At 38.6% G+C, this 13212-nt stretch overlaps 1 protein-coding gene across 3 annotated transcripts; it reads left to right on the top strand.

The window, feature by feature from the left end:
* The first annotated feature begins 61 nt into the window (after window positions 1-61).
* LOC124148463 (monocarboxylate transporter 13-like) lies at window positions 62-6198 on the top strand. 3 transcript variants are annotated; one of them, XM_046519571.2, is made up of 6 exons: window positions 62-575; window positions 1412-1623; window positions 2142-2285; window positions 3778-4462; window positions 5165-5263; window positions 5428-5575. In XM_046519571.2, exons 1-6 carry the CDS (start codon window positions 157-159, stop codon window positions 5438-5440), a joined length of 1572 nt encoding a protein of 523 aa, XP_046375527.2. In that variant the 5' UTR covers window positions 62-156; the 3' UTR covers window positions 5441-5575. The 3 variants fall into 3 exon arrangements, with proteins under 3 accessions (XP_046375527.2, XP_046375519.2, XP_046375535.2); XM_046519563.2 differs by having other exon boundaries at window positions 63-575; window positions 3778-4449; window positions 5428-6194; XM_046519579.2 differs by lacking the exon at window positions 3778-4462 and having other exon boundaries at window positions 63-575; window positions 5428-6198.
* The last annotated feature ends 7014 nt before the right edge of the window (window positions 6199-13212 follow it).

Genomic DNA, 13212 nt, shown 5'->3' with positions numbered 1-13212 from the left:
ACAAGACTTACCTTGATTATGGAGCATGTTTTTGCCTTAATGAGCTAAGTTACAATCTCCATTTGTAAGCACATTCACGTACACCAAAGACATTATCCTCCTGGTTGAACAAAAACAAATGTTGAGACTGACAGAGCTGACAGAAACCGAAAAGATATGCTTAACCAAGTGTCATTATCAGGCCACACAAGGATTAGTTCAATTATGAAGGAACGGGGCATCAACGTGAAAGACAACAACGATGACCATGTGGATAGCCAGTTTGAGTTAAATGAGATTGATCTGTCAGTGCAACCTGGCAGAAGCCAGGCTGGTTGTCCTTCTCTGGGCCATGATCTTCGAGATGCTGCTTATCAAGACAGACACGGGGACATGGGAGCTGTTAATCAACAACGTTCTGCTACTCCTCCTTCAAATCAGAATGCTTCCAACAAGAACACCTTCCAGGGAGATGTTAATGTGTATGGTTACAAGGCAATGGAAGGAAAGACATGTTACCACAATCCTGGGTACATGCACAATGAAGGAGAGACAGTTATGCCTAGTATCAGCAATGGGAATTGGATGGAAGATAAGTAAGTGGCAGCTATGTATTGGTATCAGGATGCGTTCGGATATGGTCAGAATGTTTGGGAAAGGGTTTTGTCGCTCAAATTTCCATGATGTCATTGCTTAAGAAATTAAGGCATAAGTCTCATAGGCGATGCGTAACTTTAACATGTATATGAACAAGTCACACAGATGTTAATGTATAATATGTGAAGACATGTTGGTGACTAAATACGCACTTGTTCTAGATCTGTGCTCAATACAGAATATATATTTGTGTGCATGTGGTAAAGGAACATGTTCTGCGAAATATCTTTTACAGAGGAACACAACCTCTGACACATGAACACATGCTCATGATGTTGCCGGAATCGTACAATCGACTCTTTATTCTTTTGAATAAGGAAAGGGTTGTGTCACTTTTATTTAACGCTAAACAGTGTGCTATGGTAATATATGTCCCGGGTGATAAAGAGACATAGCCTCAAGTGTCCATCGTAAACGGTTCCTATGATGTAAATACCAGGTAGAAAACTATTTCCATAGCCACAAGAAATCGCTGTTGAAATTGCTAGAAACTGCTCATTTTACGATTCCGACTTTATCAAGAGATTGTGTTTATGAATCACTTTCCTAAACATCGAGCGATGGAAATGTGTTGTTAGGGCAATTTGTAGAGAATGTGTCTGGCACATTATCAAATCTTCTGGCCCGGAAATAATCCTTTCGGGCATGTCCTAAGCAGTGCATTCCTTATAATTCCTTATGATTCAGACCAAAAAAATTAACCCGTGAACACGGGCAAAAACAAGATCTGTCTTCATGTTTTAGTTTGAATAACTATCCTGTTCTAATATATCAGGCACGAGATACAGGTAGTCAAGAATGGGGGGCCCAGGCGGTTCTTTCCACAACTCGTCGCCATCGTCGGCTGCTGCTTCAACGTCTTGCTTGCTGTAGGACTTCCATACTCACTTGGTGCTCTCTTCGTGGATTGGCTGGAGGCTTTTCAGACAACACGTGCTCAAACAGCGTCCATCCAGTCAACAGCTGTGGGATTAACCTTCATGGGAGGCAAGACTTGAGTTCGGGTTAAGCAGTAACTTGACACAAAATTGACTCTTAATACACTGTGCTTTAAACTCCCGAGGTAGTCGACATAGCAAAGAGATACATGACCTCAAATGGTTGAAAGCAACACACGATGTAGAGTTTATTGATTACAAGGTTCAGTAATGCATTATGTGACAGTAAACGGAACCAAAATGATAAACCACAGGTCTGTGAAAATGTATATTGATCTTGCACGAGTCCATCATGTTGTCTTCACAGCAACATAAGAAAGGAAATTCATAGTTTTGCAGCTAAAACTAAAATAAGTCTTATTGATGGCTCAGATACAATTAGATCACTCATCACTGATAGTATCTGAGAAAGTTTGACCCAAGTATGTGTTAAAAGGTCAAAACTTCTATACGATAATTTTTGTGATGTCATATGATGGTCAAATCTCATAGATGTTACTTGCACTGCTCAAATACTGTAACATTATTATTATTATTATTAGTAGTATTATTAGTATTATTAAACAGGTTTTGTGAATGGGTTCTTGGTTGTGAAGTTTGGGACTCGAACTGTGATGTTCTTTGGCAGCATAGTGTCCTCCTTTGGGCTAATCACCAGCTGGTTTGCCACAAGTTACGTCTTCCTCATTGTATCTATAGGTGTAGTCATGGGTAAGTCATCGATTAAGATAGTAAGGCTTCTATAACATAGGGTAGTTTTAATCCTGTTTTGTACACCTACGGCCCATGTACAATGTGGTACACTATCAGAGCTTCTTTGACGAACTTAGCACATTCATTAAGATTGACATTATTATAAGTCAATAAGTTACGAAATTTACAAATTTTGTATGAAAAGCCCTAATTCGGTGTGTACTTATTTCTCAGCGACGCATATGCCTCGCAATCGAATATGAAATGGAGTCAATCTTCCATGCTATTAGTATTACACATCCTACAAATTCGGTGAACAGTTATAGCATCTTTCATCTAATTTAACAACGCAACGGCAGTTCATACAATCTCAACAAACATATATATTTTCTTTAGTTCCTAACATTGATATTTGTAACGTAATATTCAACAGTCAGCAATGACTTAATATTCTTATGTGCAAGTCATGTTGAATCATTGATACGACTAAACATAATTTTTTTTTTTGACAGTCTTCTAATTTCTGTCTGAATATCGACAGAAAACATAAAGTATCTGCAACATCTTGACTAATCCATGCATATCCGAAACCATACGTGTATAACAATTATCTGACACAAGATGCCCTTGTCTTCCTTCCTGTTGAATCTAACGTCTTAATAAGTATGTAACATTGCTTGGGATAGCCATCGCCAAACATTCATTACAATTAACATCTGCAAGTTACACATTTTTGGTAGTAATCCAAATAAAATCCATGTCTACCACAGCCAGCTAAAGCTACACTACATGGACCTTTACCAACACCCAAAAAATAGTTACAAAAATATATTATGAAATCTATCGATTACAGCTCTTTTTTCGAAGCCCCACACCTCCGCCCAAAATAACAACATTGGCTTTATTTAACATATATTTAAGAACTAAAATAACATATTTACAGGAATATTTGGGTATTTATGCTGTAATATTTCTTAATAAAAAACAGATCTTTACTGGCTTTTGATACAATCTGTCTACGACAACCTAGAAAACATCATGCCTAAATAATTAAACATGTAATAAGATGATATTTTAGAAGCTCCCCATAAAAAAACACTTCTCATAATGTCCTAAATGACAAACTTTTCGAAAAACTTATATTTCTGTCTAATCCATATTTGTCAAAATGTCAATCTTTCATTGTAATACGACTGTCATCAAAAATACATAAATCATCAGCATACTATAATAACAGTAGTTCCAAATATTCCACGCCTATAAACATACCTCTTACATCTGCACCTTCTATCATGGATTGAAATTCTGAAATATACATTGCAAATAAAAAGGGGATGATAATACAACCTTGTATGACTCCACTTAAACTATCAAAATAATCAGTAAAAGAGGTGTTGGGTATTGAAACTCCCCAAGAATATTACATGGTCCATACCTTAATAAAGTTCTATGCAGGATAGTAATTGTCTGTGTACCTGCGTAAAATGTCCACTCTGTTTTTCATGGTCAGGTTTTGGATGCAGCATGGTGTATCTGAGTTCCCTTGTCACCCTGTCGCATACGTTTCATGATGCAAGATCTAAATCAATGGCGCTGTCAATTATGACCTCCTCGGCAGGCGTCGGGAGCATTGTTTTCCCCATTGTCTTGGAGGAACTCAAGGAGACTTATGGTTGGAGAGGTGCACTTCTCCTTGCTAGCGGTGGCTTATTGAACATTACATCTTCGTGTCTACTCGTAACGTCGCCACACCAAGCATCACCAACACTATCAGCCAAACATGAAAAGACAACATCGAAAAATGAAAAAGAAAAGTCCAAATATCAGCATATCTTAAATCCTATGTATGGATCTTGTTTAGTGTGTGCCATGGTAGGGTTTGGAATATTAACTTCAACTTCCGTCACTGCAGTGGACTTTGGCATGTCTAAGGGTCTGTCATACGAGACAGGACTGGTGTTTTTGTTGCTGATTAATGGGCTGGGAGCTGCAATGCGATTTCTCGTCGGCTTGATACAGATGGTCCCAGGTGTGAAGACCTACCAAGTGTTCTGCATGTCAGTGTTACTATCCAGTGCCTCTCTTGTTGCGCTTTCCTTGGCGTACACTTATGGCATGATCGTTGGCTGCTTTTCTCTTCTTGGATTAGGTGCAGGCGGGATGGTGGGCAGTTTTCCTATGGGTATGTCACACAGGTATTTTAGTAATGTGACATTTACACCATGTGCTTTGACTCACATGACTCTTCTTCTAATGACGATCTTTATCTATTGACCAAACTACAAAGGATATCACGGCAGGACAATTTGAGAATACATACGTTATATTGCTGTTTTAATTAACTCTATACATGGAATAAACTGTCATAAAAGATGCAGAATTCCTGAAGTTTTCACATAATTAAGGGGGTCTAGCCTCCATGCAGCACAAGTTTCAAACTGGCGACTTCCCTTAAATTTCAGACTACATTCCAGACTACGCTTTAAAAAATATTTTAACAAAGTTCTCGATTCAAATTTTAAAAACTGAACAAAAGGACATTCTGGAATGTCTTATAGATGGCCGAGATTGAATGGCAGTAGTTCCCACGGGCTATGCAAAATTTATCCCATTGAAATGACATATGAGATGATTTTAATAGAATCAGTCGTACATACCGTAAATGTCGACAGGAGTACCCCGTGTCAATCTTTTCGAGGTTACATGATGAGAAAACACATTCCGACTGTCACTTTCCTGATCTTGTAAGCTACGCTCTGATTGGTCAGTATGAAAGGTGGCCCCGACATGACCTGTCATGGGACGTCCTCAGATCTTTGTTTAGCGGTAGCGAGAACTACGATTTGATTTTTATGAAATTGTATGTGTTTCATGGTTCTATCACTCCCTCATTGCAGTCATACACAACCTGGTAGGGGAAGACAAGTATGCTGTGGCTATCGGCTTCGGTTCAGCAATAAGTGGTTGCTCCAGCATGACGATGGGGATACTCATAGGTAATATAATCTTTTGTAGGGAAAGAAATTATTTGCCCTCGGCCATGCATCCAATTGAGACAAGATAATGACACAGATAAATCATACATAACAGTACCTTTTTGTTGATTTGTTTCAGGTGTAACATAATAGATATACATTGTACGTATTCTCTTCAATGACAGGGACGCTGTATGATTTGACTGGGTCGTATGATCTGTCTTTCTTGATACTCGGCTGTATCGGTGTTGGTGCTTCCTCCCTCCCAGTGATCATTCGGTGTCTGAAAACCATTGGCACTCACAAGTCTGTCACTATATCACACCAGTGAAGATGTATAAATATTAAAGAAGGTGATTCTACAGTATAACATGATCCATGTCCCCAGCAACCTATGCTTGTGATAAGAGTCGACCACAGGGATCAGGTGGTCAGGCTTGATTGACTGTGTGTAATCGTACATACATCGGCATAGATCAATCACTGGACTGACTGGTCCAGACTCGGCTATTAACAGGCCACCGCCATATACCTTGAAATCTGCCGAGGGCAGTGTTAACAACAAACACCTTAAAAATGGAAAACTGTTATCTTTCGTTTTTCATGGCCTTTGGATCAGAACGTTTTTGGTGATTGATTATACTATTGCATTAAGCGTTCAACTTGATACAATGAAAATGCATTGACAATTGAGCACAATAACATATTTGTTAAGGTACAGTGGATGCCTCTGATTGTATCATCATAGTTGACACTTCAATAAATGTATAGACTGTGTCAATTGAGGGTTTTTTCTTTCTTTTTTTCATATTCATAATGTAAACCGCCAACGCCAAAGAACAATCAGTTTCGAACTAGGTCATTGTATGATTCCGACTATATCACAAGCACGAGTTTGTTACTCACTATCAAATAGTTCTACCAGGTGTTTGCCGAAAGTTGAGAGTCCTGCTCCATCGTTGCCACCGTCACAAAAGCATGCAAAGGCAAGATAAGTAACATTGTTCTCCTATCTGCATAATGTTGGTAAACCAAAACACCAAAATTGTTTATCTTCAGCGAGTTCTAAAACGTGCGATCGTAATTTACTCATTAACGCGACTGAAGAGTGTACAGCAATAATCTGATGAGTTGCAGAACATATTACAGTTAAACAAATTATGCATATACAGTAGCATTTTATCTCAAGAAAGGGAACTGAAGTTATGCAAAACCAATGGCAACCACAAATGATGAAATGTTTCAACCTTAAATGTACTTGCAGTACTTGCCAAATATCAATATTGTATGCTATTCGCTTGGTAGTGTTTCATCACTTTTTATGAAGCACAGAGTACTGGGATCTAATGCAACGCTTTGCAGCTAGAAAGTCTACTTCACGTAATGGTTTATACTAATCTAAATGATTTTATTTGTAGTTGTCTTCCAAGTGGTAGGGGAAAACGTGTGCTGTGTCCATGGGCTTTGGCGGGGCAGTCACTGGAGCCTCCTGCATAACCCAAGGGACACTAATGGCTAATACATTAAGGTCTCCAGGTCACCGCGAGGCCTTTCGTAAGGCCTATTACTAATGATCTGGGCCCCGTTCCTCAAAGCAATCTTAGCGCTAAGGTGATAGTAGGTCCCATACTTTAACATAGTCTTAGGATGACTGTAGCGCTAAGGTGATAGTAGGCCCCATACTTTAACATAGTCTTAGGATGACTGTAGCGCTAAGGTGATAGTAGGCCCCATACTTTAACATAGTCTTAGGATGACTGTAGCGCTAAGGTGATAGTAGGCCCGATACTTTAACATAGTCTTAGGATGACTGTAGCGCTAAGGTGATAGCAGGCCCCATACTTTAACATAGTCTTAGGATGACTGTAGCGCTAAGATCGCTTTGAGGAACGAGGCCCTGGAGGTAACAATGTGTGACCTGGTCATCGTGCGCCAACAGCGTGGAGTATGATGTTCATGGTATCAAACAAGTGTCTGCCTGTCCCAGTCTTGACACCATGAGATATCTCCAGTCTCTAACTACAGCGCAAAACAGCATTCACTTACCAAAAGTATTACTGCATTACATTCATTCACTGTAGTCTTTGTAAATGTTGTTCTTACTATGTTCTTGAACCTCTGAGCCTTTAGGACAGCAAAATGCTGTGAACTTAAACTTAGTATATTGCTTTTGTAAATGAAAGTAATTGCAATTCACTGGGTTTGGAGTTTTCGTTTTGTGGTATTCCGTTATGGGTTTTTTCGTTTTGTGGTATTCCGTTATGGGTTTTTTCTTCTCAATAACAGGCAAACTGTATGACGTGACTGGGTCGTATGATCTGCCTTTCCTGATATTCGACATATGTCACTATTTCAGGGGGCACGGGTGGCCCAGCCGTCTAAGGCGCCGCGATTCGCTGTGCAGAGTTGCGTCCCTTGGGCACGCCAGAAACCTATGATTGTGGGTTCGAATCCCGGTTCGCCCCGATTATGTTTCTAGGTTAGTCAGCACCATACCCGTGCTCGTGGGTTTCACCGAAGCGGTAAACGTCTAAGACTTGCATCACTTCGGGCTTCCCTCCCACATTAAGCTGACACGCCGCGATATAACTGGAATACTGTTAAAAGCGGCGTTAAACCCAACTCACTCACTCACTCACTATTTCACACCAGTGAGGTTCATATTCATTAAAGGCGAAGGCACATAGCCAAAATCGTAATATCCAGCTTGTTCGTGTGGAAAGACTTGTAACTCAAGGACACAATTATGTTACGATTATTACAATCACCTACAAACGAAAATAAAACTATATACAAGGTATCAACGTGCACTCAATAGGAAAAGCGGGAAAATGGTTCACTAAACGGAGAAACAGCAACCCACAGCCAGCATACCCGCATGTAGGAGTACATACAGAAGAGGTTCGTGGCTTTAGAAATCGTCAAATATTCATGAAATACGCAACAATTAATCTAAATATCCCATAGCATAGCATTTTGATACTAAACAAATTAAATACGAATTATGTACTCTTACAACAACGTTTTTGTGATCCACGAAACTAACTTTTTCATCTGATGACATCGAGTTATGCAAACCAAGGGATTGTGGTCAATTACTGGCCAGAACAACATTCATGTTTCGTGAACACATTTCCGTGATTGTTGCATCAAGGGGATGCTTCTTGAACGTCATCACTTAACGGGTGCAAAAATACACATTTTACATCACTTCCCTTACTAATTGAGCGACTGCAAAAATGTTTCCACAATTGTACATAATGGGGCATATGTACAGTGATATAAGAGTGTTGTAAGTAATGCCGCAAAACTGATGTAGCCCATCCAGTTGTAAACTTCTGAAAATCTGAAACATTCAAACGAGGAACACAAGCACTGCCTCGGATATCCTCTCTACGGTTCAGGCTTCCATTACAGTATTGTCCTTGATGAATGATTAATAGCACGTCTTATACATGTACAGGTGGGATAGACAACACAGTTCAGTTGAATCCATGTAAAATTGGATTGGTTGGGCAGGGTCTGAATATTTCACGGACATGCTGAAACGCTCAATTTGTATTATCATGCTATCCTTTCACACGACAGGCACTGTTCCCACTTCAGATAATTACGGTTTATATATAAGCTCCGGTGACTCCTAATTTTCCTCATTAGCGGCGTTTTGCTGATCATTACACTCTCGGGAATGGGCCGTGGCCCAGGGCTCACCAACACTGGTGATGCAACCCCAACTAAAAACGGGTGCTTCTAAGCTGAAATGTAAACAGACTTTACAACAAGCTAAGTATTCCTGACTTTAGCAGTTTCCTTCCTATTTCATATATTTTTTGCCTGTTGGAAACATGAGCTAAAAAGGTAAAGGACTTTGCACATATATTTAGCAAATATTAACAGTACAAGCAGATTCGCAAAACGAATAAAACATATGGCTGCTATTATTCCGTTTTGCTGGGAATAAAACGTCTGATGCTGCTCTTTGTTTGTGTTCCACCAGAAACAACCGAGAATCGCTGTGGTATGGAAGATCTTGAGCAACTAAAGGACCGTGGGAATGCTAGAAAAATTCGTTTTTCCCCTTAAAAATGGATAGATTTTTTCACAGACTGTTGCTATTGACATATCAGTAGCTACCAATTGACCTACATGTGGTTTGAAGTATTTCAGTCTCAAGGAGTCCAAGGACAAGTTTACCTGTGAAAAAATCGAACGAAAACAGTAAGTTCACATTTATGATGGCAGTCCGAAACGGACTACAGAAGATGAGCACGTGACTCCGTTAATGATAATAATGTAGTCTTCATAAAACATCTAATCCACGCACAAATATCATGGAGAAAATTCTAGATGTACATCTTCTAAAATAAAAAATTGACGCTGTGTTTGTTTTGTCAACACTGCCCCGATGATGCATGTTACATTACACTTGCATAGCCATAGCCATGGTACACGACATGTAGTCTGTAGTAGGAAAAGCACTTTCTAGCATTTCCGACAGTACTTTTGTTAAATGTGAACACCCAGACAGCAATCTGATACTGTGTGGTGCCACGAAAGCTAGAATTGGTAACTTGAATGACTTTACTGAGGATGGCTCAGTTGACCATCTAACCATTGATGAGGACATTCACTGCTCTGTTGAATTTACCCCGTCTGTACGTGCAAACGGGGACACTATTATTGACAATTATGGAAGAAAATTCGTCAAAATAGCTTAATTGTTTGTCAGTGATCTTGTATTGTCAGTGGAAGATTGTCAGACGCTTCGTGGGATTTTAATTTCATAGGGACACTTCTAAACGTGTCCTGTCTCAGCCCAAAAAGAGAAAACGTTCTCATGTATAAACAAGCCAGAAATAGGTTTAAGAATATCTGTCATTCAAGCAGCTGATACACACGACTGTAAGATCTTTAGGAAATTAGTTAAGAAATATGAAAAAGTATCAATGTACCAGTTCATGATTGGTAGGAACACTTTCATAATCTGCTTAACCAGGAGATGAACGGGGAGGTGGAAACAGAGTCTAGGGGTGGACAGTTTCTTGTCATTACATACACTTGCTGACTGTGAAATGTGCCTGCAACCTGATGATCAATCATCAGAGATTACATTGTGTGATGTAGCGGAAACAATGGATAATCTTAAAGTTGACATATCTCCAGGAGATGACAGTCTTCCCTCCGAGTTCTATAAAAATGCCAAGATATACCAATTCCAAATCTCACTGTGCTGTTTGGCCAAATATTGATTACAGGTAATTTTCTGAGTGCTTTGGGATACATTCATTTTAATACCCGTACATAAGAAAGGCAATACAGAAGATCCTAATAACTGTAGAGGAATATCCTTACTTAACACCAAGAGTAAGATATTTGCATTTATACTAAATAAAATACTTTCATAGAAGATAAAAAAGACATTATTCGGGAATACCAAGGTGGGTTTAAAAATCATTCCACTGTGGACAATATATTCATTTTACAGGCATTAATACAGAAACACATTAAACGTAAAAAGGTAAATTGTACTGCGCTTTCGTAGACTTTAAGAAAGCATTTTATATGGTCAATAGAAATATATTGATGTCTTTACTATCCAACAATGGCATTCAAGGTAATTTCTTTAGAGTTATTCAGACTATGTATAGTCATGTTAAATCTGCAGTTTCTATGTGTAATGGAAGTATTATCTGAGTATGTTACGTGTTCGGTTGGTGTACGACAATGACATACTCTCAGTCCTTTACTTTTTCAGTTTCAATGTGGAATTAGTAGATTTTATTGGCTCTAGATTAGACAAGGGTGTGTTCATATCAGAAGAAATTTGAAGACGATCTAATACTGGTAGCAGATACTACTATAAAAGTAGAAAGACGATTGTATCTCTTGCAAGAATACTGTGAAATCTGGAGAATGGAAATAAATGCACAAAACACTAATATCATTGTATTTAAAACGGTGGCAGACTCTCTAGATGATGGCATTACGAAAGATAGACCTATAATAGTGTACCACTTGAGACTGTTAGCTCCTACAAACATCTGGTTCTATTGATAACTAATTTGGACTACAGCTTCCAATAGCCTTGCGGAACAGGCAAGTAAAACACTTTATACTGTTAAAATGCTTGTGAGAAAATACAATATATACGCTAATAATGCCTTTGTAATATTTGACACAAAAATAGTACCGATATTTGTTGTATGGTAGTCAGTTGTTGGGATACACTCAAAGGAAATGTAAAGAAATTGTACGTGGTAAATTGTGCAATGCTGTTCCACATGGTGAGTGTGGCAGATATCCACTCTAGACAAAATATTATTTTATAACTATTAAATATATTGCTTTCGTGTTTTATCTATGCCCACATATAGACACCCGCATCAGTGATATCAAATGCTATACGATACCTGTGATTGGAAATACTTAATTTGGGCATCTCGTATTAGATATCATGGTCAGATTCGTCTTCGGGCATGTTTGGATATCCCAGGGAGTGGGTGATGAAGAAGCATTTATCTTTGTTCTGAAACAATCTATTCTTGAATGGCATTCTCTTCTCATAGATAAACGATCACTTGTATCTTATTCAACCATGAAATCAGAACTTCAGGTTGAATCGTATACACAAAGTATTAATATACCTAATTACAGAAAGGCTTGGTTAAAATAGAGAATAGGATATAATATACCTGGGTGTTCAAAACGTACGTAAAAGTGTTGTAGGTGATGAAGACTCCCTCTGCTCGCACTGTCTAGAAGATGAAAACATGTTTGGTTTGTATGTCCTCTATATACCGATGCACGTACCCACTATGAACTTTTAACAAAGAACCAAGCCCACGATATGGTGTCTACAATTAATTGTAAAATACTTGAGACTATATTTCCTCTAAATTGTAATTAAATCCAATACCTTGATGCATGTCAATGTAATATAATTGTATACATAATATACATGTATGTCATATGGGTCAAATGGCCTTAAAAACAATAAACTGACAATTTTCCGAATCTATTTCTATTAACTAAACTGCAAAGGGGATCACGGTAGGACACGTTGAGTATACACACTCTCATATTGTCGTTTTGAAGAACTCTATATATGGAATATACTGTCATAAAAGATGCACGATTGTTCACATAATTAAGGGGGTCTAGCCTTCATGCATTGTACGGTCGTCGACTCCAGGTCTAGAAACAATCAGGAAATATCAGTTCCTATATATTTTATGGTTCTGTCCTTCCCTGATTACAGTCATACACAACGTGGTAGGGAAGGCTATTATGCTGTGGCTACCGGCTTGGGTTCAGCAATCACTGCACCTTCCAGCATGACGATGGGGATACTCATCTGTAATGTAATCTTTGAGGGAAAGTAAATATTTTCTCTCGGACGTGCATACTCCGTAAAGACAAGATAATGACAAATATCAAACATAATAAACGTGACCTTTTGCTGCTTGACAGCGGTATAAAAATCTATACCGAAATGTCACATAATAGTAGATTAAAGAATTTGTCGTGCATAAAATATTTTTCCTTTACAGAGATATACATTGTATATATAATCTTTGCAATTACAGGGACGCTGTTTGATTTGACTGGGTCCTATGATCTGTCTTTCTTGATACTCGGCTGTATCGGTGTTGGTGTTTTCTTCCTCCCAATGATCATTCAGTGTCTGACAACCATTGGCACTCATAAGTCTGTCACTATTTCATTCCAGTGAAGATGTGTAAATATTCAAATCGTGATTCCACAGTATACCATTATTTCGATCCTGAGCAACCTATGCTTGTGGTATAGTGGAGCGATTTCATTACAGATATAGGGTCAATGTACCCTTTGTGATAAAAGCATGAAACTTTGCACAGTTGTAACTAATGACATTCCAAATATTTTGAGATATAGGGCCACCCGCCAAATCCAATATGAGCGCCATGAAGGAAGGATATTCTAGTATATTT

Source organism: Haliotis rufescens, unplaced genomic scaffold (assembly GCF_023055435.1).
Source record: "Haliotis rufescens isolate VD_foot unplaced genomic scaffold, xgHalRufe1.0.p SCAF_1, whole genome shotgun sequence".
In the NCBI taxonomy this organism is placed as follows: Eukaryota; Metazoa; Mollusca; class Gastropoda; order Lepetellida; family Haliotidae; genus Haliotis; species Haliotis rufescens.
This window is presented reverse-complemented; position numbering and strand designations above follow the sequence as displayed.

Coding starts and splice junctions, on each gene's coding strand:
- LOC124148463 (XM_046519563.2), top strand. CDS start 157: ATGCTTAACCAAGTGTCATTATCAGGCCACACAAGGATTAGTTCAATT. Junction 2,286..3,777: donor ATCTATAGGTGTAGTCATGG/GTAAGTCATCGA, acceptor TTTCATGGTCAG/GTTTTGGATGCAGCATGGTG. Junction 5,264..5,427: donor GACGATGGGGATACTCATAG/GTAATATAATCT, acceptor CTTCAATGACAG/GGACGCTGTATGATTTGACT.